The sequence below is a fragment of the Aquarana catesbeiana genome, linkage group LG04 (assembly GCF_042186555.1).
Source record: "Aquarana catesbeiana isolate 2022-GZ linkage group LG04, ASM4218655v1, whole genome shotgun sequence".
Taxonomy (NCBI): domain Eukaryota; kingdom Metazoa; phylum Chordata; class Amphibia; order Anura; family Ranidae; genus Aquarana; species Aquarana catesbeiana.
The window spans coordinates 85978742-86002296 of record NC_133327.1 but is presented as its reverse complement, the minus strand read 5'-3'; the positions used below and the strand labels follow the sequence as shown (position 1 = coordinate 86002296).

At 42.6% G+C, this 23555-nt stretch overlaps 1 protein-coding gene across 2 annotated transcripts in view; it reads right to left on the bottom strand.

Annotated features, from left to right (window-relative positions):
• The window catches only part of NBAS (NBAS subunit of NRZ tethering complex), a 1128646-nt gene that overhangs the window by 279181 nt on the left and 825910 nt on the right, over positions 1-23555 (bottom strand). For both annotated transcript variants that reach the window (XM_073625355.1, XM_073625357.1), the window contains one exon: positions 10901-11103. In XM_073625355.1, coding sequence (XP_073481456.1) covers positions 10901-11103 — 203 coding nt within the window. The remainder of the gene's footprint in view (positions 1-10900; positions 11104-23555) is intronic.

Here is a 23555-nt window from a genome sequence, read left to right as displayed (position 1 = left end):
ACTGTAAACAGACAGATCTCCATTCTTTCTGGGGAGGAGTGACAGATCTGCTGCTCCTAAAGATGAGGAACAGAGATTGGTCTCCTGCTCCAGGCAGTCCCATCCCCCCACAGTGAGAAAATACATGAGGGAACGCATTTAACCTCTTGATCGCCCCTAGTTTTAACCCCTTCCCTGCCAGTGGCATTTATACAGTAACCAGTGGCTATTTTTAGCTCTGATTGCTGTATAAATGCCAATGGTCCCAAAAAAGTGTCAGATTTGTCGCAATCCCACTAAAAATTGCTGATCGCTGCCATTACTAGTAAAAAAAAAAAAAATTAAATGCCATAAATCTATCCCCTATTTTGTAGACGCTATAACTTTTGCCCAAACCAATCAATATACACTTATTGTAATTTTTTAAACCAAAAATATGTAGAAGAATATATATCGGCCTAAACTGATGAAGAAATTCGTTTGGGAAAATTTATCATAGCAAAAAGTAAAAAATATTGTTTTTTTTTTCAAAATTGTCACTATTTTTTGTTTATAGCGCAAAAAATAAAAACCAAAGCGGTGATCAAGTACCACCAAAAGAAAGCTCTATTTGTGGGAAGAAATGGATGTCAATTTTGTTTGGGTACAACGTCGCATGACCGCGCAATTGTCAGTTAAAGCGATGCAGTGCCGTACTGCAAAAAATGGCCAGGTCATTAAGGGGGCAAATCCTTCCGATCCTTGAGTGGTTAACAAAGCAGAATGCTTTTTCGGCAAGAACGTCGAAGTAAACGCAATATTTCTAGAGCTATTATTCATGGTTACCAAAGTTTATTGCTGTTTTATGGGCATGTGCAATTTTAAGGCAAGACATGTTTAGTATCTATTTACGCATCACAACCTCACCTTTTTTTATTTGACCAACAAACTGAACATATTGAGGTTATGTGCACTAAGATTAACTTTAGTGCATTTTTTTTTTTTTTTACTATATGCATTTGATAAACATGTGTGCCAATATCATGTGACACAAAAAACTGCAACTACAACCATTGCATTTTCCAGGGTCTTCGCAATAAACATATCATGCATGAGGGTTTTTTTATTAATCTTTAGGGCTAAACTGTGCGTTTTAACATGTGTGCAAAAACTGGAAAAATTATTTGGTAGAAAAGTGTTTTCTTACCAAAATTATAGTCAAAATCTTACAGTTTGCTTTACTACAAAAGTATCTTCCTTCTCCCAGTATTTCTAAAAAGGCCCTGCAAAAAAATGGTGATAACATACACTATTTAGCCACAGTGACCAAACCAATTTCATCTTTTCTCTAGGAAAATATACCAAGGAATGTGACTGGAGAAAAACCCAAATCTTTTTCTCTACAGTCCTTGGTAAAGCTTTGTGCACACAATCCATAGTTTAGAGCAGACCAGATATAGTAAATGCAGGGTCCTGGGTTTAGTAACACTTTAACAACTTCAGCCCCGGAAAATGTTACGCCCTTAATAACCAGAGCATTTTTTGCGATTCGGCACTATCGCTTTAACTGACAATTGCGCGGTCGTGCGGCGTTGTACCCAAACTAAATTGAAGTCCTTTTTTCACTTTATTTTGGTGGTATTTGATCACCTCTGCGGTTTTTATTTTTTGCACTATAAACAAAAAAAGAGCGACAATTTTGAAAAAAAGCAATTTTTTTTACTTTTTGCTATAATAAATATCCCCAAAAAATCTATATTAATAAACTAATTTCTTTCTCAGTTTAGGCCGATATGTATTCTTCTAATGCAGTAAGTGTATATTGATTGGTTTGCGCAAAAGTTATAGCGTCTACAAAATAGGGGATAGATTTTGTTATCATTATTATAATTTTTTTTTTTTTTTAAGTAATGGCGGTGATTGGGCTTGCGACATTGCGGCGGACAGATCTAACACTTTTGACACTATTTTGGGACCATTGACTGTTATACAGCGATCGGAGCTAAAAATAACCACAGATTACTGTGTAAATGTCACTGGCAGGGAAGGGGTTAACAATAGGGGGCGATCAAGGGGTTAACTGTGTGTTTCCTCAGCGTGTTCTAAATGTAGGGGGGGTGGGCTACCTAGGACATGACAGAGATCACTTCTCCTGATGACAGGGAGCAGTAGATCCCTGCCATATCACTAGGCAGAACAGGGAAATGCCTTGTTTACATTTCCCCGTTCTGCCTCTCCCTGTTGGCCACAGTGGACATTGAGTCCCCAGGACGTGCGGGCAGGCTCCCACTGGCCCGGGATTATGAAGGGACGTATGGGTATGCCTTTTTGTGCACCCGTGCCATTCTACCGACATACATTGGCGTGCGGCGGTCGGGAAGCTGTTAACCAGTTGCTGATCAGCCGCCGCAGTTATACTGCGGCAGGTTGGTTCGACTGCGCAAATTGCCATACGCCGGGTTAGTACACAGCGATCTGTGCGCACGTCCATTGGCCAGCGGGGGAGCCAATCAGCGAGTCCGGCGGACTCGATGTCCGCCGACCACCCGCAATTGTTCCCCTGCAGTGACAGAACGGGGATCTGCCAAAGTAAACAAGGCAGATCTCTGTTCTGTCAGGGAATGACACACAGATCCTGTATTTCTGCTATGCAGGGAGACAGATCTGTGTGTTGTCCTAGGTTGCCCATCCCCTCTACAGTTAGAACACACTGAGGGAACACATTTAACCTCTGGATCGCCCCTAATGTTAACCCCTTCCCTGCCAGTGCCATTAGTACAATGTCAATGCTATAACTTTTACACAAACCAATCAATATACGCTTATTGGGTTTTTTTTTTTTAAATTGTTGGTCTTTTCTTGTTTATATCGCAAAAAATAAAAAAAGCAGAGGGATCAAATACCACCAAAAGAAAGCTCTATTTGTGGGGAAAAAAAAGGACATAAATTTTGTTTACGTACAACGTTGCACGTCACCGCAATTGTCAGTTAAAGTGACACAGTGCTGTATCGCAAAAAATGGCCTGGTCAGCAAGTGGGTAAATCCTTCAGGGGCTTAAGTGGTTAAGGCAGAAAACACAAACTAGAAAATTGGAAAGAAAAACACCACACAAGGCGCTTTCCATTGCTGTTTTCCTGGTACTCCCTGATAGGTATATTTTCTGCTCCCGTACACCTGTAAATCAATACAAGGGTTTTATTTTATTTTTTTTTATTGCCCATCTGATGAGATACCAAGTTAGTGATGTAAGCCAGATAATGCAATTAATGAACTGAATTATAGTCACACAAATGTTACTTATTAGCAATTAAAGAAAGAATAAAGTTGAACGCTCATGAAAAATAAATAGATGTCTGCTCAAGGGGTCACCATACCTATACTTATCAGCCAAATCTGCCAAATATTATTACATTTGGGGATTATGCCTGCTGCATATCCATTTGGTTTTACGAACTAGTGCTGTTAATCAAGATTCACTAACTTTGTAAAGTCGGTGGATCTGATAAAGGTCAATTTTTTTAAATTATTTTCATAGCTAAGAAAAGTACTTTGTTTTAAAGTTGAAGTGGACCTGAAATTAAAAAGGGAAGATTTGCTATCTAAGTGGGAACATGTAGAAATGTTAATTGTGCCTAAGCAGTACTCTGAAATAATTACTTTTGTCTTGAATTCCACTTGAAAAATAGCAGTGGATTTCTTGTGACTGTAGCCTTATGGATGTATGTCTGCAGTGTGAGATCATATAAGACACAGCTGCCTCTGACTGCTAGACTCACGAGATTTGAAATTCGTTTTGGTGATGTCATTATTGTGTTGCTAACTGTTCTCCTTCCTAGAGAGGAATTTGTACCTGAGGACCTACAGTAAAAAGATACATACTGTACATCTGTCTTTCCTTCACCTCTCCTAACCAGTCATCAAGGGAGGGGCACAAACAACAAAATACATCTCTACAAAGATTGCCACCTCTATACATAGACAGTGCAGATCAAGGCATGTTAAATCATAGAACATGGAGTAGAACAACTGCAGGGAAACCACAGGCCATATTGGAGACTATACCCTTGGCCTTCAGGTTGCCTTGATGGGACACAGCTTCCACAGTAAAGGTCCTCCGAAGCTGTTTAGTTACTGGACAGGGGTGACGGGAATCATCGACCGGGCGTATGGTACCTCCACTGAGTTGGAGGCAAAACACTGCCTACTGGGATTAGTGGAGGGAGTGGGGAACCCAGGAAACCGGCAGGTAGCAGTTATAAGATGTTTATTCCAAGCAAGGAACCTGATCGCCCTGAGATGGCAGTCCGTGCTGCCCCCGTCCAGTGAGGAATGGCTAAACAGTATGAATGCGGTAATTCTTAAAGAGAAAGTGGTATTTATAAAGCTAAGGAAATATGAATTGATTTGGAAACTTGGTGGGACGCAAGAGGGATTGATATGTAAACCTTACTTACTGGGAAAAACACTGATGTGATGGGAAGTGACCCAAAAGAAAACTGTTCAAGAGAGCCTGAAAGATGATTGGTTGGATGGAATAAGTGGATAGGATAAGTTGGGCGGGTGTACTGGATGGGTGAGAAGATAGATCCAAATAGAATCCCCGGACAGATCCCCCATAGGCTGCCAGACCCCCCCCCCCAGGTATTAATTATAATGTGTTTACCACATAATGACTCTTTTAAGGGGGTGGAATTAACAGGGGTGGGCGGTGGGATTTGGGAGGTATGCTTGATTTTTTATATTGTTTGTAAAAACTAAGAAAACGTTGAATAAAGAAATGAAGTTTAAAAAAAAAAAAAAGGGTCCTCTTTAATGTATATTTCAAGTTTGATACAGCTGTAGGTGGCCCTAAGTACCTAGGTCATCTAACTATTTGCCTACAAAATAAGGTAAAGGGAAGATCCTGCACAAATACCAATCTCATTATACGCAAATACAATTTATAAAAATTCCAATAGACAAAAGTCCTTTTGGGACTTTTCCAAATATTTTCCTTTGTGGCCTATTTGGGGTGCTTGTTAACTATGGTTATTGTCAATATAACTACTAAAGTGACAATCAGTACAAAAAAATCTCCCAGCACTCAGAAACTTCCTACTTCTATTTCAGTATTCTAAAAATGTAAAATACAGTACCTTGTATCTAATAATTTAGATTATTTCTTGCAGGCAATCTTCTGTGCAAAAGGACCAACATTTTTTGATGCATTTGAGACCCTGAAGGTGGTTCTTCTAAGGCCCTGGCGTTCAACCTGTGTGTACAGTGTTTGTGTGCGGCCCTTTGTAGGACAAAGAAGTCAGTAGTAGAAGCATTCTTTTGTAAAGAGAATTTAACAACAATGATCTCTCTAGCCATCTCATGCAACATATTCCCAGTTGCTATCTATCGCCTGTAGTGTGCCTTCAGTCTTCAAGTACCTCTGCTACATGTCTGCAGTCTCTTATCTCTTGTAGTATGACTGAAGACTCTGATAGTCTTCTGTTATAAATAGAATATTATGTGAAGCCCCTAGGAGCTTTCATAGCCCATTTCACCCTGTAAGTTAACAACCACTGTTCTTGGGGATAAAGAACGTCCAGGTTCGAAATGCATCGGTGCTAAACTGTAGGAGCGAAGGTGCAATGGCTTACAGTCACTGCTGGCAAGATAAGCTGGCTGGTAGATCTTCATTATGAGCACAATAATTTGTGAAAAAAGATTTGGCACTGAAAAGGGCGGTTTTGCCTAAGTAGAGAGCTTATTGGAAGTTCCAGGTACCAAGGGTAAAGTCATAGTTACCAGGAAGAAAGTTTGTGGCTACAGATTAATTAGGGTAGAAGTCAAAATCCTGTTTTTTGAACACAAGATTGCACACAAGGAGAGACATAGTTATTGGGGACAAGGTACATTAATTTGCATTTTCACAATAACAGAACAGTAGACACTTTGGCAGCATTGGAAGATTTTTTGCGTTGACATTTGCCTAAAAAAACCCAACTTTGAATCACAGGAAATGTTTGCATCCTTCTACCCACAAATGTCATTATAATTGGATTATTTGATTTTGACACACAGACTTCATCATGGGTTATTCAGCTGCAATTATTTGGCACATAGAAAAGCCATTTCTCCCTGATATTTTTAACATTAGTGTTGCTAAGACTGCTGTGATAATATATTTTTTACATTGTAGCAGAATCGATTTCACTCTGGGTTTAGGTTGGGTGTTAATAGTTAAGCTGCAGTTGAACATTTAGGGGTCCTATTGAAATTATCATACAACTGTAATTAAGGCACAGAAGAGAATAGTTTCAGAATTACTGTAAACTTCTTCAGAGTACCACAAAAGCCCCTCAGAATATCCTGCGAAAATACTGACTTTCTAAAAGTCTACATTAGCATGATTTAAAGCGGGGTTCCACCCAAATTTTGAACATTATCTCTATGCATTCTCTTCCTTGCCTAGATGCTGACATGCTGTGTAAAAAAATTTAAATCGCCGTAATTACCTTTTTTTTTCTAATCTTCTTAGCACTTCCTGGTTTTCCTCCCATGGGAGTAGGCATGTTTCTAGCCTCTCCCAGACCTCCCACAGTACCCTGGGAGCTAGTCTCAGGCTTCCCAGCATGCATTGTGCAACAGTGTCATCACAACATCTCTGTGAATGCTGGGAGCACAGCATTCACTGCATCCAGGAAATACATGCTTGTGGGCTTCAAATGCCCACAATGAAGATGGAAACCGCCTTCAGTGAATTTTATAACTTATTCTTTACAACGAAATCGGACACAGGCGGACTTATTACACAGAACATGTGAGTAGATAATCATGAGAAGAAAAGTTTGTGAATGAACTCCAAAAAAAAAAAAAACGATAGATAGGTGGACCCCCGCTTTAAGCATTCCCCCATACCTCACATGACAACTTTCAGGTCTCTTTATAAGTTGTCCAGCACCAAGGGCAGCATTGTGGAAAAAGAGGGAAGATCATATTTACTTCCCCTTTCCATGGAAGTTTGGATGAAACAGCTTTTACTCACTGTAATGTCATTACCAAGTAACATTTTTGCTGGGTTGTTAGTTCCTACTGACATCAGCATATCTCCCATAAGCCTTTTCCTTACACTGAGCATGTGGGCAGGTCTTTAGAATCAAGGCAACTGCATTGTTTTGCTGGGAAAGAAATGAAAGTTTCCATGTGGAGTAGGACAGAGAGGGGTAGAGGATTGGAGGTGTTCTGTAGTACAGACGGCAGGCCAAAAACACCGGGTGGGATTTCAAAGCAGTGACACTGTCTGCACAAACAATGAAGATAGGACCACACTGGATTTCTGGGAGAGCAACAGGTTTTTTTTTGGAACTTGTAGTATTACAAAGGGATAAAACATGGGAAATGTGTACTGTATGTATTACAGAAAAGACAAAAAGTTGCACAAAATCAGCATTCATTTAGCATTGTGCTGTCAGACCACTGATTGTTTGTTGTAATTAGTTTTCCCAATCATTTATTGCAAGCGGCAGTGTTATTCTGTTATTTGGTACACTTGGCTTCCTAAAGCAATTTTTGGTCCTGTTTAAAATGCATATGTTATGCACAGTCAGATTTAATATTTTCCTTTTTTTTTTCTTTTTTTTCTCCATTGATGACAATTATCTATCTTCCAAACCCTTTAGTGCTGAAAAGGCCTAAAGGTGATTAATCTTTTTCCCTCCAGCATCGAAAAGGCTAATTAGTTCAGTCTCTCCATATTGTAGAACGCAAGAGGCCTGTACTGTAATAATGTACCATGTCCTGGAAAGCTCTAGAAGTAAAGATGACTGTAAAAACCCGCATGGAGCCATTGCACTGGCCAAAACCACAGAAGGTTAATTCGCAGAGCTGAAAATGAATGTGACACAGAGCTGGTACACCACATTGTTCAACTGATAAATGCACTATTATGCAGATATATGGAAGGTGGCAATAGAGATGTGTTTCATTAAACAACAGCCTCATGAAGTTGCAAAGGCAACCCCTTGTGTTGCAAAGGCATTTTGCACCCTTATTGTGTATTCTATTGGACACTTTAATGGTAATCAATCCTCAACTTAGGTAGACAACATGATTTAACAATGTTTAAAGTGTATCTAAATCCAAGCTCAAAAATCCTATACATTTTTCTTTTTTTTTTTTAGACTTCTTTATGTTCACCTGGTGATCGTGCAAATAAACTGAATCCTTTTCTAGCTACTTCAATACTGTAGCATTGCCAAAAGACAGCTACAGCATGGCTCTGTTGTTCTGGGAGGTGTCCTTGGCCGTTCCCCCAGAACATGCCTCCTGTACATAGCTGATCACAGATTGAGGTAAAGTGGCAATCACAGCAGCCCTTTACCATGTGATCAGCTGTGTGTCCAATCACAAAGGTATTCCTTTCCTCACGTGCTGTCACAGCGTTAGGAGAGGAGAGCCGATAACCGGCAAGTCTGGCAGGAGACATTTACATTGATTATCAGTGCAGCCCCTACAGTGTCAATCAGTGCAGCTTATCAGTGACCATCAGTGCAGCCTCACCAACCAAAAATTTCTAGCAGTAACTAAGAAAAACGTTTGGTTTTGTTTCAATTTTTTTTAAATACCACCAAAAGAAAGTTCTGCTTAAAAAAAAAAAAAGATAAACATGTAATATTGGTACAGTGTTGCATGACAGAGCAATTATCATTCAAAGTGTGAGAGCGCTGAAAGCTGAAAACTTACCTGGGCAGTAAGGGGGTGAAAGTGCCCAGTATTAAAGTAGCTGGGCTCAGTCCTCTACTGTATCTAAGGAGGAAGGCATGGTTGTTACTAGGCAGTACTTACTCTCTTCATCTCCACTACATAGGGGATGAGGAGCTTAGTAGTTTAACTACTTAAGGACTGGAAGGATTTGCCCCCTTAATGACCAGGCCATTTTTTGCGATACGGCACTGCATCGTTTAACTGACAATTGCACGGTTGTGTGATGTTGTATAATAAGATTGAGGAATCCCCTTTAGATTTACCGAAAAACAAAAGGCACAAAATATTCTATATACTATTAACTACATTGTTTAGACAGACCCTAATAAAACACAGATGTTGAGAAAGCTAAAGAGGGGTGCACACAGTTTGGCAGAAGATTGATGGAGGGTAGGACTAGAGAGACATGGTCTAAATTGACCTTGCAGTAAAGTGCAAGAGCTGCTTACACTGTTTAGACCCCCTCCCTTGTCACAAATCACCTACTATTAATAGGTGTAAAAGTACCTGTAAAGAAAAAAATAGTTGAAGTTTGTACTTCCACCCATGCAACCTAGTCGAGGAGGATCTCATACTAGCTAGATCCTGAAATACAGAGAAGCCGAAATTCTGCGAGAAAACACTTTTGCAAAGGCAACATTTTGCCTGCTCTACGTTTCCCAGGAATCTCCCTGAAAGGCTGGTGACAGCAATACGGAAGACGATAACTATTATATTTAGCAACAGTAGATGATTTGAAGAGAGGTCCCAGGCAATTTGAGCTGACCCTGTTTTTTACTGCAAGGCCTGCTTTAATCTTGACATTTACAGCAGTCAAAGATCTGTTTATTACCTGGGTCCAGGATCCAAGGGCACAATTGAACTACTCTGAAGACAAGCAAAGAGGATCTACAAGAACTACCTAGACCGTAAAATAATTTAGAAGTATACTGTAGTTCTTCCCATGGTTGTGTACATTTCCTACATACAGGCATATGGTGTTTATGCACATGTATGTGCAAATTATGCCAGTAAGCTCCCCTCTGAGTGCAGGTTTGGGGCATTTTTGTAATGCCCTTGAATGCTGCTCTAAATTATGAACCTAAAGGCTACAATGTATATGGACACATTGGCTGAAATAGAGCTGTGCTTGGAGTCATAAAAAAAAGAAAAAAAAGAAAAATGCCTCTAAAAAGTGCATTTTTCTTCTGTCAGTGTGTATGAGGACTTACAGTGATACTAAACACACACTGTTTAATTCACATTATCCCTTTTATTTCTGTATGTGGATGATGGCACTGTAAGTATTTTAATTAACCAAAAAAATCCAAGTACCTTTTGTCTAATCAATATAAAGCTGTCACATGACCCAGCTCTTACCCAGCCTGTCTGCATGAAAACATAAGCAGGAGGAGCTTCTGGTCACATGTTCAAAATAGAAAAAAAAACTGCCTTTGGAATAGAGTGTAAAAATAAAGAAATAATATCAATAAACTGTTAGAAATCATGCTACAAATATTTAATATACAATCTTTGTTATTTTTTTTTTTTTTGGAAATAGCATGGTGTGGGTAGATTTTTGCCTTTTCTAAGACACAGCCTGTGTCTTAGAATAAAAGGGCGATGAAGCCTCCATGACTCCACTGTACGTGTAATATCCTGCCCCCATTGAGTTTAGCTGGTTGGAGGATATGGAGGAGGAGGAGGGAGGGAGTGGTCTGTCATTTACCACTGTGTATACTCCCACATGTGCGACTCTATAGTCACATGGGCTGCTCAGATGTGATATGGAGGAAATTCTCAGCATAGAAACTCACTAAAAACTGAGCATTTTCACAGTGGCCACCACAGCTGCAAAATCCCTAGCTGAATTGGGGACATGAACAGAAGGTGGAGATAGAGAACAGCAGGATCAACCAGGTTTTTTTCAGAATACAGAAAATGAATCTCATAGTGACTGAGTGTAAACAGCAAGTAATACAGCATTATTTAATAGTTTTTTTATGATGTGGGTTTAGTAATGATTTAAAGCATAAAAAACATGCCCATTACTGTACACATACGTTGTAAACAAACCCTGAGACTGTACATTCTTTTTGGGCGGAGACGGATGTGAATTGGGAAACAATTGGTGTGAAATCAGTGTTGTATAAATACAGATTAGAAATAACCACATCACAATCATCAGTGCACATCAAAAATAAATGAGGGAGGTGATAAGATTACCTGAGCACAGATATGATTCTTTGCGTTGCACACTGAACAATGTCCTTTGGACTGAGGTTGGAGTCCCCAACAGCTACTTCAAGTAGCTTTTGAATGGTGTCTACAGACTGACCATCTATACACATTGTGACCGCTAGATTCCTCAGCTTTTCCTTCTCCGACCTCGACAGGTCATATAAATAGGAGTACTGCCGCACACCATCCTGGAAAAAGAAAAATCACACTGGTCAATGGTCAAAGAATTGAAAGCAATTTCTTTCCTGTATTTCAAACCATGGGTCTAGTGGCCATTGTGCACCCAAAAAAAGCTGCCATGTGAGAATTCCTACTCCAGGAAATATCCATTACAATGGAAATGACATAAGTCAGGGAATTCAGTGCTTTATAGCCCCCCTTATCTCTTCATAGTAATATTAACTTGACAGAGGTTCTAACTCTTCAGAATGCAAAAGAAGTGGAACACACAAAGATAGGCAGGAATATTTGGAAACACACTGTGGATAATAGAACTAGGATAGAAAGTTTTCCTATAAAATATCAGAAGCTAGAGCACCACTTATTATTATTCTACCATTAAGAGAACTGTTATTTCTGGGTCGACTAAACTGACCTACTTTTACAGTGTAAGCTTGTATTCTTCTATTAGATTTAAGATGATCTAATATGATTAACCTAAAACTGTATGAACAGATGTTGATTACGGAATGAAGCAACTGATTGCTAAATAGTAAGCAGAGAGGTTGACTGAACAATTTCCTAAAAAGAGAGACCGTAATCTTGCCTATTCAGGGCAAAAAGAAAAACGTATGCACAAAGTCCCATTTCGTCCACCGATACCTTGCCGGTGTTCTGTCGATTTGTGTCCCCGTCAAAAAGTGCCCGCACATGTGCAGAACGGTACGGCACTCCGTACTGCGGGTTTTGCCTGTGTGTAAAGGTGAGTTGCAACACAGACAAAACCCGCCCTTCAACACACCCACAACCCGCCCCGCAACAGGGAGGCTCAATCTGACAACTACGTGTCCCTCCACTCTTTGCATAGCTTTTAATTGTGGCTGTGAAATGGTATCTCCTGCTAAGGTTGCATCACTCCAGCTGATCAGGAAATCAGCTGGAGTGCTCTTCCGTTCTGCGCATGCGCGGGCACTATTCAATGGAGGGCGCAAATCGATAGAACAGCGGCATCCCTTTGCCATTCCTTCCTCTATCACAGCAGACACTTATATAACTGAAGTCAAAACTTTTTTGTTAGTTTGATTTAGGAGGAGGGATTAGAACAGGTCAATTTGTGTTTTTTCTTTTTTTTTTTTGCAGTCTGGGTCCCCTTTAGAGAGGTCCACCCTCTCTGTTTTTCCTGTTTACCATTATCATTGAAAGTGAAAGAAAATCACAAATTTTGGGTCCTAGAAAGGTAATAGAGGGGAAATGTTCCAATGGGGACAGTATTTCCCTTCCCTTTTCCCTGGTAACCTGGGGTACCCAAAGGGATTCCCTTATTTTGCCAGGATTTCCTCTCACTTCCTGTTTTGGTCCTGGGACAGGAATTGAGGAGAAATCTCCCCAATGGGACACAGATGGCAAAAAACCTGACAGGAGTTATAATCCTCCCTTACTTTATCTAAAAAATGAAAAAAAGTTTTGCCTATAGTTCTACTTTTAATTTCCAATTGTCAACTGTGTGTCAAACACTAAGGGGGCAGTGAAATTACTTGCTCAGTAATGAGACAGTCCTCGGGCCTAGTGATTGGCTTCTAAAACTAATCACTGTCACCTGGGAGGAAGTTACATGTTTCTCAATACCTGGAAGTAATGGGTATTTTAATCAGCTAAGACAATTGAAGGAGCAGCAGGGGACTGCTGGCAAAATGAGTATCAGTGAGTCAGCTGGACGCCTTTGTAGAGACTCTGTAACTTTGACCCAAATGGGCAAATTGACAGGGCCTCTTTAAAGTAACCCTGTTCTTTGCCCATGCAGGACAAAAGAACAGGTTCACAATGGAACGTGCCCACCTTCAGTTGCTTTACCCTACCTTTGCTTCCCTTTCTCTCAGCTCCATTTGCCAAGGGAGGCAAAAAGAAATACCCGGTACTTCTGGGTATGGCATGACAGCTGGTGCTTGAAAATTGGCTGCTCAGGCACCCAGGGTGAGTGCAGGGAGAAAGTCCTCAGCTCTAAGCTACAAGTGGCAACTATTACCTTACACAGGGTTTCTTATTCTTGTGGGCAAAAAGAGTTGCAGGGGAGAAATGTAAAAACGTGTGCAGGGCCCAGCAAATAAAAGGGTACACCCACAGCACAGGATTTCTAGAGCACTATGTGTATTCTAAAGATAAGAGAGCATGAGAAATCTGCTTGCTTTTCAACTCACTATCGCTGAATGACGCTTTGTACAAAGTAAAATTCGGCTTGAGCTACTGAGCTCCATGACAGGCTATTTCAACAGCTAAGTTAAGAAGAACCTGGAAATGTGAAACTAAATACACAATATTCATTTGCAAAATGTATGTGTGTGTTTGTATATATATAAAAAGTCTACACACCCCTGTTAAAATGTCAGGTTTCTGTGATGTAAAAAAAAAAAATGAGACAAAGATAAATAATTTCAGAACTTTTGCCACCTTTAATGTGACCTATAAATTGTACAATTCAGTTGAACAACAAACTGAACCTAATCTTTTAGGTGGAGGGAAGTAAAAATAAATAATATGGTTGCATAAGTGTGCACTCTTAAATTAATACTTTGTTGAAGCATCTTTTGATTTTATTACAACACTCAGTCTTTTTGGGTATGAGTCTATCAGCATGGTACATCTTGACTTGGCAATATTTGCCCACTCTTCTTTGCAAAAACACTCCAAATCTGTCAGATTGTGAGGGCATCTTCTGTGCACAGCCCTCTTCAGATCATGCCACAGATTTTCAATCAGATTCAGGTCTGGGTTCTGGCTGGGCCATTCCAAATCTTGAATCATCTTCTGGTGAAGCCATTCCTTTGTTGATTTGGATGTATACTTTTGGTCATTGTCATGCTGAAAGATGAAGCTCCTCTTCATGTTCATATTTCTAGCAGAAGCCTGAAGATTTTGTGCCAATACTGTATATACTGGTATTTGGAACTGCTCATAATTTCCTCTACCTCGACTAAGGCACCTGTTCCAGCTGAAGAAAAATGGCCCCAAAGCATGATGCTGCCACCACCATGCTTCACTGTGGGTATGCTGTTTTGGATGTTTTTCTTCATAAGAAAAGGCTTCCGTCTTGCCACTCTACCCCAAAGCCTAGACATATGAAGAATACGGGAGATTGTTGTCACATGTACCACACAGCCAGTACATGCCTGATATTCCTGCAGCTGCTTTAATGTTGCAGTAGGCCTCTTGGCAGCCTCCCTGATCAGTTTTCTTTTCGTCTTTAACCACTTCAGCCACAGAAAAATGTACCCCCTTAATGACCAGAGCATTTTTTGCGATACGGCACTGCGTCGCTTTAACTGACAATTGCGCGGTCGTGCGACGTTGCACCCAAACAAAATTTACATCCTTTTTTCCCCACAAATAGAGCTTTCTTTTGGTGGTATTTGATCACCTCTGTGGTTTTTATTTTTTGCGCTATAAACAAAAAAAGTCCGGCAAATTTATATTAAAAAAATTTCTTCCTCAGTTTAGGCCGATAAATATTCTTCTACATATTTTTGGTAAAAAAATTGCAATACGCATATATTGGTTTGCGCAAAAGTTATAGCATCTACAAAATAGGGGATAGTTTTTATGCCATTTTTATTATTTTTTATTAGTAATGGCGGTGATCTGCAATTTTTATCTTGACTGCGACATTGAGGCGGACAGATCCGACACTTTTAACAATATTTTGGGACCATTGACATTTATACAGCAATTACAGCTAAAAATAGCCACTGATTACTGTATAAATATCACTGGCAGGGAAGGGGTTAAACACTAGGGGGTGATCAAGGGGTTAATTATGTTCCCTCAGTGTGTTCTAACTGTGGAGGGGGGATGGGCTCACTAGAACATGACAAGGATCACTGCTCCCGATGACAGGGAGCAGTAGATCCATGTCATGTTGCTAGGCAGAACAGGGAAATGCCTTGTTTACAGAGGCAACTCCCCGTCCTTCCTTTCCGGGCCATCGGCGGACATCAAGTCTGCTGGACCCGTAGGCACGCTCCCACGGTGCGCAACGGGCGCCCGCTAGCCGGCAAAGATGGAGGGACGTACAGGTACACCCACTTGCGCAGCCGTGCCATTCTGCCGACGTATATCGTCGTGTGCTGGACGATATTGGAGGTTAGCCCAGTTCTTGGTAATGTCACTGTTATGCCATATTTTCTCCACTTGATGAGGACTGTCTTCACTGTGTTCCATGGTATATCTAATGCCACATGCCAATGCCAGTTTTTCTATGGGCTTTTCGGCCCTCAGACTTTAGTTTCAACATGTTAATGTGGTGGTTCCTGGTTTATTGCATTGTTCGTGTATTTTACACTTTTGTTTGTATGCAATTTGCATGTTTCTACTGATGGATATAATCACGAATGTGATGTCATGTTATACTATTATGTTCTGTCACATAAATCTAAATAAAAACATTTAAGAAAATATGCACAAAACGATTATGCATTAAATTATTTGATTTTAGTTATTTACATTTTAAACAAATCTGCATGTTATGTAATGACAATGCCAAGATGGGCTGCAAAATAGCCAGAGAAGATGAGTGGCTTCAGGGAATGGGACTTGGAATTAAGGCAAGTGTTACTCTTTGTAAAATTATGCCCATGGAAAAATAAGCATTCGTTTCTGCATCTTCTGGGGAAGAGGGGAAGCATGCTATTTATTTGTGGCCAGCCCAGAGTTGGGTTAATATGGAAGTATAATTGTTTAGAGCCTGTTGTAGAAATTGGAGGCTCCATCTGGGTTATATGTTACAATGGCAGACAAAGCAGGTTAGGATGCAGAACAGGTACGTGTGGCAGATATAATTTTTACTTAGAGATGATGTTACACAGTGAAAGCTGGCACTGGTTTCTTTATTCAGTTTTCCCTCATTAATTCTCTCTTCCCTTCAGCATCTCAGACCATCATTCTGACAAGTAACACTCCCACAACCTAACATTCTAGAACTGCATGTAGGAGGTGGGCAGAACATAATTATGCAAATGTGCGACTACTTTCTCTTAACAAGACATGTGCACTTTAAAATGCATTTTACCTTCCAACCATTTGCCCAATTATATGATTACATTTTGCAAATGCACGTTCCGCATGCTGAGACATACTCCACACCTCTTCTTGCACAGATATAAATACTTGTATTTACGTGCGTTTCTTACTCCTGGCTAGAGAGGAATTATTTCTACAGTAAAAGTCTCTGCTGGACAAATAAAATCATTTTAATACCAACAAAAACATCCTTATCCTGGTGTAAGGGGAAGATTGTGGGTAACTGCTAAACCCCAGGCAGAATGTAATTTATTGTCCCGGGCACGCCTGAGAATTTCTAAGTAGGTCAGAGGCTTGGGACTTGCACTTAATCTCAGCAGGAAGCCACAAAAAGGGATAAAAGAGACATTCAGCTACAACAAAACCTGAATTAATAACAAATAATGTATCAAACGGGATTATATTTTACCAGTGTATGGAAATACATTTGATACATATGGTGCTTCTTGTCAACACAGAAATCACAAGTAAACTTACAAAAGTAAGTTTTGACCACTAGCCATTTGAATAAAGCTCCAAAAGTCTCTGTACAGAAATGTAAAACTCCAGCACCAGGTACCACTGATTAGGAATGTTGAAAATAGGTGCTTTAGACCATATAATCAGCAAAATTTAGCATGGTTTTCAGCATACAGAGAAACCTTTGTGTTGCAGATTGGGATTACAGGAGGTCAAAAACTGATGCAGATAAACGCTCCCAAATACAAGGTTCCATTATGGGGTATAATTAATTTATGTTGCTTTTTGGAACTAGGAGCTTGCAGCAGTGAAGGGTTCTAGCTCCTAGCCCACACTGTTATTGACTAACAGCCAAGAACCTTTGTCTCTGAATCATGTAATCAATATGATGGCCAAGCATAGTGATTACATGGGTTTGTTCTCACACCAGAAAATTATCCCCTACACACTTTAAAATTCATAGAAAAAGAAAGTACATATCACTGTGGAGGGTGAACAATTGGAAAAAAAATGCACTCTCACGCATAAATGCTCTATTAACTCGAACATCCAAGCATCTGCTCATACACTACTCTTCCAGAAGTACAGAACTGCTCACAAATTAAGGCATATATACCCTGATGCATCTGACTGACGCTAAAGGGGTGGTGTCGACACCTTCACTAGTCATCAGTTCTAATGGGAATGCCCAGTTATCAGACCCTGCTTGGAGTTCATAAATGACACCAGTCCAAAAATACTAGATTGTGCCCCTCCCATCACTCCTCAGGCCTACATTCTACATTAAACAGAAATAAATAGCACAAAAAGTGTTCTCAAGGAGGCGGATTGAAGGGTTCCAGGATGTCTATTATAAGTACGTTGTTTTTCTTTTTTGTTTTATTCAGGTTTTTTAACTCCTGGATTGGGTTCTGAAGTCCAGAGGCTTCAAAAAGTCTTGGACAGACAAAGCCTGTAAACCTATGTCCAGGACTTACTGGAGACCAGCAGGCTGTGTGTGCAGGTATGTAATGATAGTAATTAAGGAGACAGGAGGTCCTCTGCCCAGAAGTCAGGGCATGGGCAACAGTAACAGGGAGCTGCAAGCGAGAGAGCCGCAAGAGCTAAGAGAGAGGTGCAGAGTTGCCACACCCACACACTAACCCTTCACTTACCTTCTGTTTTTTCCACCTTGGTTGAAATCACATCTGTGGAGGCAGCAGTCCTTTATGCGATTTCTTCCATTGTTTCCATTTTCTCCACTTTTTTAATTTTCTGTTCCGTTGCGCGGATACACAACTCATATTTCATTGCACGTGGGCACAGTGGTGCCATGGGACCAGACCAAAGACCTAGGCTTGGGGATTGAGCAGGAGCGCTGTGAGGTGAAACCAGGAGGCTTGATGTCCTTTTTCTTTGTGTTTGAAATGATAGTGCAAACCCCTGTGAGGGCAACCCTTTTCTTGAACTTTAACTTTCTTTTTAAATAAAAGTGGAGCAACAAGCCATAAAAAAGTATTTTCTGGCTGGACTGAACTCACTGGTAAGCACTACACTTGAATGAAACCCCCAAAAATAAATATCACATCATATATAACAGGTCTATAACTATCCATCTTTTTAGTGCAGCCAAACCCAAGGCACTAGAAATCTGTCTTACTTCCTACTGTTCGTTAATGGCAGGGAAGAGTGAACCAAAAAGATCAGATGGAGAAGGCCCGGGCTAAAACAAAGGATTAATTTGACAATTACAGAAATGCATGGATGGTCTGGTTGCTGTTCATATTCCCTTCTCATAACACCTCAACACTGATCAACTGCCTACACACGTTTGACGTTGTATCCCTAGCTCTTCAAACAAAAATAACTAACGGGACTTTCGAGGTATAACCACTCAGCAAAACAAAAAAGGTGGTCAGAGGCATTGAAGGGGGGCGTGTCCTGGACGTGAAACTGGGAAGACGTGCAGACACTGAGCTCTCCATACCCAGAGCTAATCCACCACCATCTGCCGCTCATCCTTGCCCTGGTGAATCCCCAGATCGCCTCCCTCCCCTACCTTGGTTCAGGGGGCTAGTGTACTTTGTGACTAGCTGGGCCCGGATCGGCGGCTGACTGCACAGTGCGGCGGCCCCCGCCATCTTGGGGCCTACAGACCGCCCGGCGTTCTTTTACCTCCAAAGGCCGCGATCCGCGGAGGGAACGGGTGCCCAGATCTCGGCTGTAGACTGGCCCGCCTCTGGAGGACATTTGGCAGAATTCCAGCCGGAAGATTGAGACAGAAGCCTCCCGTTGCCAACCCCTCCTGCTCCGTGGCCGGACGTTCTCTAGAGGCCTCTGGACTCAGCCACAGATCTCCTCCCGGGTCACAGTGAGTAACATCACCCCACGGACGGCAATCCCTGAGGTGCCCGCCCTCCTGTGAAACTGTACCTGTCCTTGGCTGGGGGTTTTGGGCCTCAACGGAGCAGATCTCGCACATCCGGCGGCCGCACCTTAGGAAAATCCGTGGCTTTGGCCTAAACCTGGAGGGCGGCGGCCATCTTGGTACTCCAGAGGCTCTCAAACAAATTTCTCTCCTGATACTCTGCTGGCCATCCTTTCACGGAGCTTCAAGGACCACCTTCCCTTATAATCACCCCCTCACAATCACTATATAGGTCCACAGGGCTACTGACCAACGGCCCCACCATGTTTAACAGAGTCCTTTCTCTTGCTATGTAAATCACTGCTTAAGAGGGGCGCATACGCGCGAGCGAAGGTAATGGACGTCTGATTCCTCTGCTCCGCACCGTCGGAAACCGTTACCTGGCCTAATCCGACATAGAAGACACGAGGAGGGGACCGCTCTACCCCACAGGATAGAGGAATACCTGGAGCCGCAAGCAGTGATGTACCGCTCCGCAAAAAAAAGCTAAAAAACCGGCAGAGCAGCAACAAATCCCCAGCCCCAGGCAAAGGCAGATCTAAGATGGCGCCCGATCCTCCAGAGCCTGATGATGATACACAGCTCTCTGATCTGGGACAGGGATCTCCTGCTGAAAGCCTCCATCTGTTCTCCACGGATCACGTAAGTCCCCACCCTGCTGACCCTGATGCCATGCTAGCCAAGTTCTGCAGCATTGTTAGAGATGAGATAACGGCTGCCTCCCGAAAGCTTTCCTCAGACTTGGTCCGCGGCCTTAAAGAGATAGGCCACCGCACCAATCAATTGGAACACCGCATGGACCTGGCCACCACTGTGTTGGAGGGCCATGAAGAGGAGGTAGACAAAATGTCCGCAGAAATGGACGCTCTCAGAGATAAGTTAGAGGACGCGGAAAACAGGGCCCACAGGGATAACCTTGGTATCCGCGGCATCCCTGAAACGATCACTGACCTGCAGGGAACAGCCACCGCCTTTTTTCAAGAACTGGCCCCTGAGATCCCAGTGGACAGGCTGGAGTTTGACCGCATTCACCGGTCACTGGCCCCTAAACCCTCCGAAGGCCCCCCCAAGAGATGTTATTATCAAATTCCACTATTATAGGACCAAGGAGAAACTCTTACAGTCTGCCCAAGAGCAGCGGGATATCTCTTTCCAAGGCAACCCCCTCCAAATATTTGCGGACCTCTCGCCGGTCACCATTGCCAGGCGTCGAGGTCTCAAGCCTTATCTCCAAGTTCTGCAATCCCATCAGATCAAGTACAGATGGGGGTTCCCCTTTAAACTTTCCTTCTTCCACCAGGGTCGCCAGTTCCATGCCACCTCCCCATGAGGCCTAAAACAACATCTCCAGGATCTGCAATTGGACATCCCTCTGTCTCAACCTGATGCCCAGGCCTCACATTCCCAACCAGGCCCTTCTAGGCCTCCACGTCAACCCTCTCAAGCATCACAAAGATCACAATCTGGATCCCAGGCGCTGCAGGACCTGCAGGCCCAACGATTCCAAGCCAATAATGGATGAAAACCCCCATCTTCCCTTGATGTGCATTTCACTTTTCTTGGCCGCTTAACCCGGTGTGTCACTGACTGTTCTTGTTCTAACTTCCAACCAAACTTGAGGATTCCAGTAGCTTGTTTTGGAGGACATCCCCCTGCCGTACCTTTGCCCTATCGAGTTGACTGTTGCTTGGCTGGGGGGGTCGTTGCCCCACTGTAGACTGCCCCACTTGTGAAATGGTGGTCTCGGGCATGGACCACCCCACATGGGGTTTCCTGATGGGTCTCCCACATTAGTTTGCCCCCCCAAACCACCTCTACATTGCTGATGGCCCTCATGGAAAAGAGGGTTCATCGAGCTTAGGCAATTACTCTCAAGACCTGTTGGGGTGGGGGGAGAGGGGTAAATGGTTTTAGGCTAGGGACACGCCTCCACTGATTGCTATGTAGGTTGTTTGTTTGTTTTGTTTACACACCAAGGCCCTTCACTCCTGTTCAGTGGAGTGATAGGGCTGGCGCCTTGACTTTGATGTGGGGTCTCACCCCGCCTTCTGGAGGGGATGGTCTTGTGACTGTCGCCCCTGGGGGGCGGGGGGGACTCCTGCATCTACACCCTCAAATGCCGATAACGCACTGAGGTTCTCATACTGTAACTCATTTTAAGCTGCTTGTTTTGATGCTATCTCTAAGTATTGTTTAAACTCTATGTCAATTTCATTTAACTCGATTGAATTATCTTCACTATAGGCCGGTGGTTCCGACGGACCACTGCTCCCCCCAAGAGTTGGCACCTGGCTAAGATACTTGTCTTGGCTATGGTCCCACCCCATTGTGGGCCCTATTGCCCACGGCGTGATACGTCAATGTACTCACTACACACTCTAATCCGAGTTCTTCTCGGTATTCTCATACCTTATGTTCTTTCCTATTTTTACTATTCTTCTTTTCTTTCCCTCCCCCTTTCCCTCGGCCCCTGGGGTGTGCGGATGGAGTAGTCCATAGCGTTATATCTCAGACCCAATGACCCTTCACTGGCTGTCCCTGAATGTTCAAGGCATGAATTCCCCCCAAAAAAGGTCAAGGTTTTTAAATACCTTAAGCAACAAAAAATAGACATAGCCTGTTTACAGGAAACCCACTTTTCTTCCTCTTCCTGCCCCAAATATTTCGCAGCAAACTATCCCCAAGTCTATTTAGCTAATGGTCCTACTAAGCAGAGGGGGGGTTCTTATAGCTATACGAAAATCGGTCCCATTTATCTGTAATAAACAGATAGCTGACCCTAATGACAGATACCTTCTCTTGCAGGGTTCTGTTCAGGACAATGAAGTAACTATTATGACCTATTACGCCCTGAATGACAATCCGGGCCCATTCCTGTCTCATGTCTGTTCCTTGCTACAGGTCCACCAGAAAGGCACCCTCCTGTTGGCGAGTGATTCCAATGTGATGCTCAACCCTGCCCTTGATAAATACCTGGCGGATCATAAAGCCCCCTCTCCTGCTGCAAAAAAATTATTGCTAGCCCTACAAAAACTTGACCTAGTAGACATATGGTGAGAGTTTCATCCCATGGGCAGGGACTACACCCACTATTCCCATCCTCATCACTCCCACTCTAGAATTGACCATTCGTTTGTGTTACGGAACATTCTCCCCTTAATAGACTCGGTATCGATCCTAGCAGTCCCTTGGTCAGATCACGATCCTGTTTTGTTTGTCGTTCCCTACTCAGCAAACTACAACATACTCCCTGGGTGATGAATGATTCACTTTTATCCTTCAAACCGATCCTCAGTGAAATCCAAGAAGCTTCTGAGGAATACTATAGACTTAATGCAGGTTCTGTCTCGTCCCCAATAACACTATGGGAGGCTTATAAAGCTGTCCTCCGGGGTCGCGTTATTCGAATAGCGTCTCAACGCAAAAGAGAAAGGATTCAGGCCCAACGCAAGTTAGAGCAGAGCTTGGAGGACTGCTCGGCGGCCTTTAAAGTAACCCCCACCCCTTGCTAACCGCAGATCTTTAGACAAAGCCCGTACAGACTTGGATCTATGTCTGACAGACGAAGCGGACCGTACCTTACGTTGGCCCACCAGAAATGGTATGCTAAGGGAAACAAACCCAATGCGCAGTTGGCTAACAGACTGCGTACCTTTACCCCGAAATTTACTCCGATAACCTTGCGCACCCGCCATAACAGCCTCACGGGAAATCCCCAGTGGATCTTGGAAGAATTCCGCCATCGACTTACCAAGCTCTACTCCCCCCCAAATCACTCTTCAACACAGGGCCTGAATGCTTTTTTAAAAGAGTTATCTTTACCTTCCCTATCCGAATCCCATATCTACCTAATGGACCGAGATATACAAGTCTATGAGGTTCTCCAGTGCATTAAGGAACTGAAAGTGGGCAAAAGACCAGGCCCGGATGGTTTCACTGCTTTGTATTATCGAAAACTTGCAGAGGCTCTGGCCCCACACCTAGCGGCTATGTATAACTTGGTCAAAGGAGGTCACCCATTTACACCAGACTTGCTGACTGCCAACATAGTGATGATTCCTAAGCCAGATAAGGACCATTTTTCCTGGGCAAATTTTCGGCCAATCTCTTTAATATTGACATGAAGATATTGACGAAAATTCTGGCCAATCGCTTGAATTCCTTTCTACCGCACCTGATAAAAAAGGATCAAGTGGGATTCGTCCCCCCGTAGACAGGCAGGAGATGCCATTAGACGACTCCTCCAAATCCAACATAAAGCACATGAAAGGTCCCAGGAGACAATGTTTCTTTCTTTAGATGTTAATAAGGCTTTCAATACCTTATCCTGGCCCTATTTGACACAGGTCCTCACTCACTACGGTTTCGGCACCTCCTTTTTGAGTTGGGTCTCAGCCATATATCACTCCCCCCAGGCTAAAGTGCGTTATTATGGATATGAATCGCCTACTTTCCCTATTAAGAGGGGAACCCGTCAGGGATGCCCGCTCTCCCCACTTCTATTTATACTAGCACTTGAACCACTGGCGGAGGCCATACACTCTC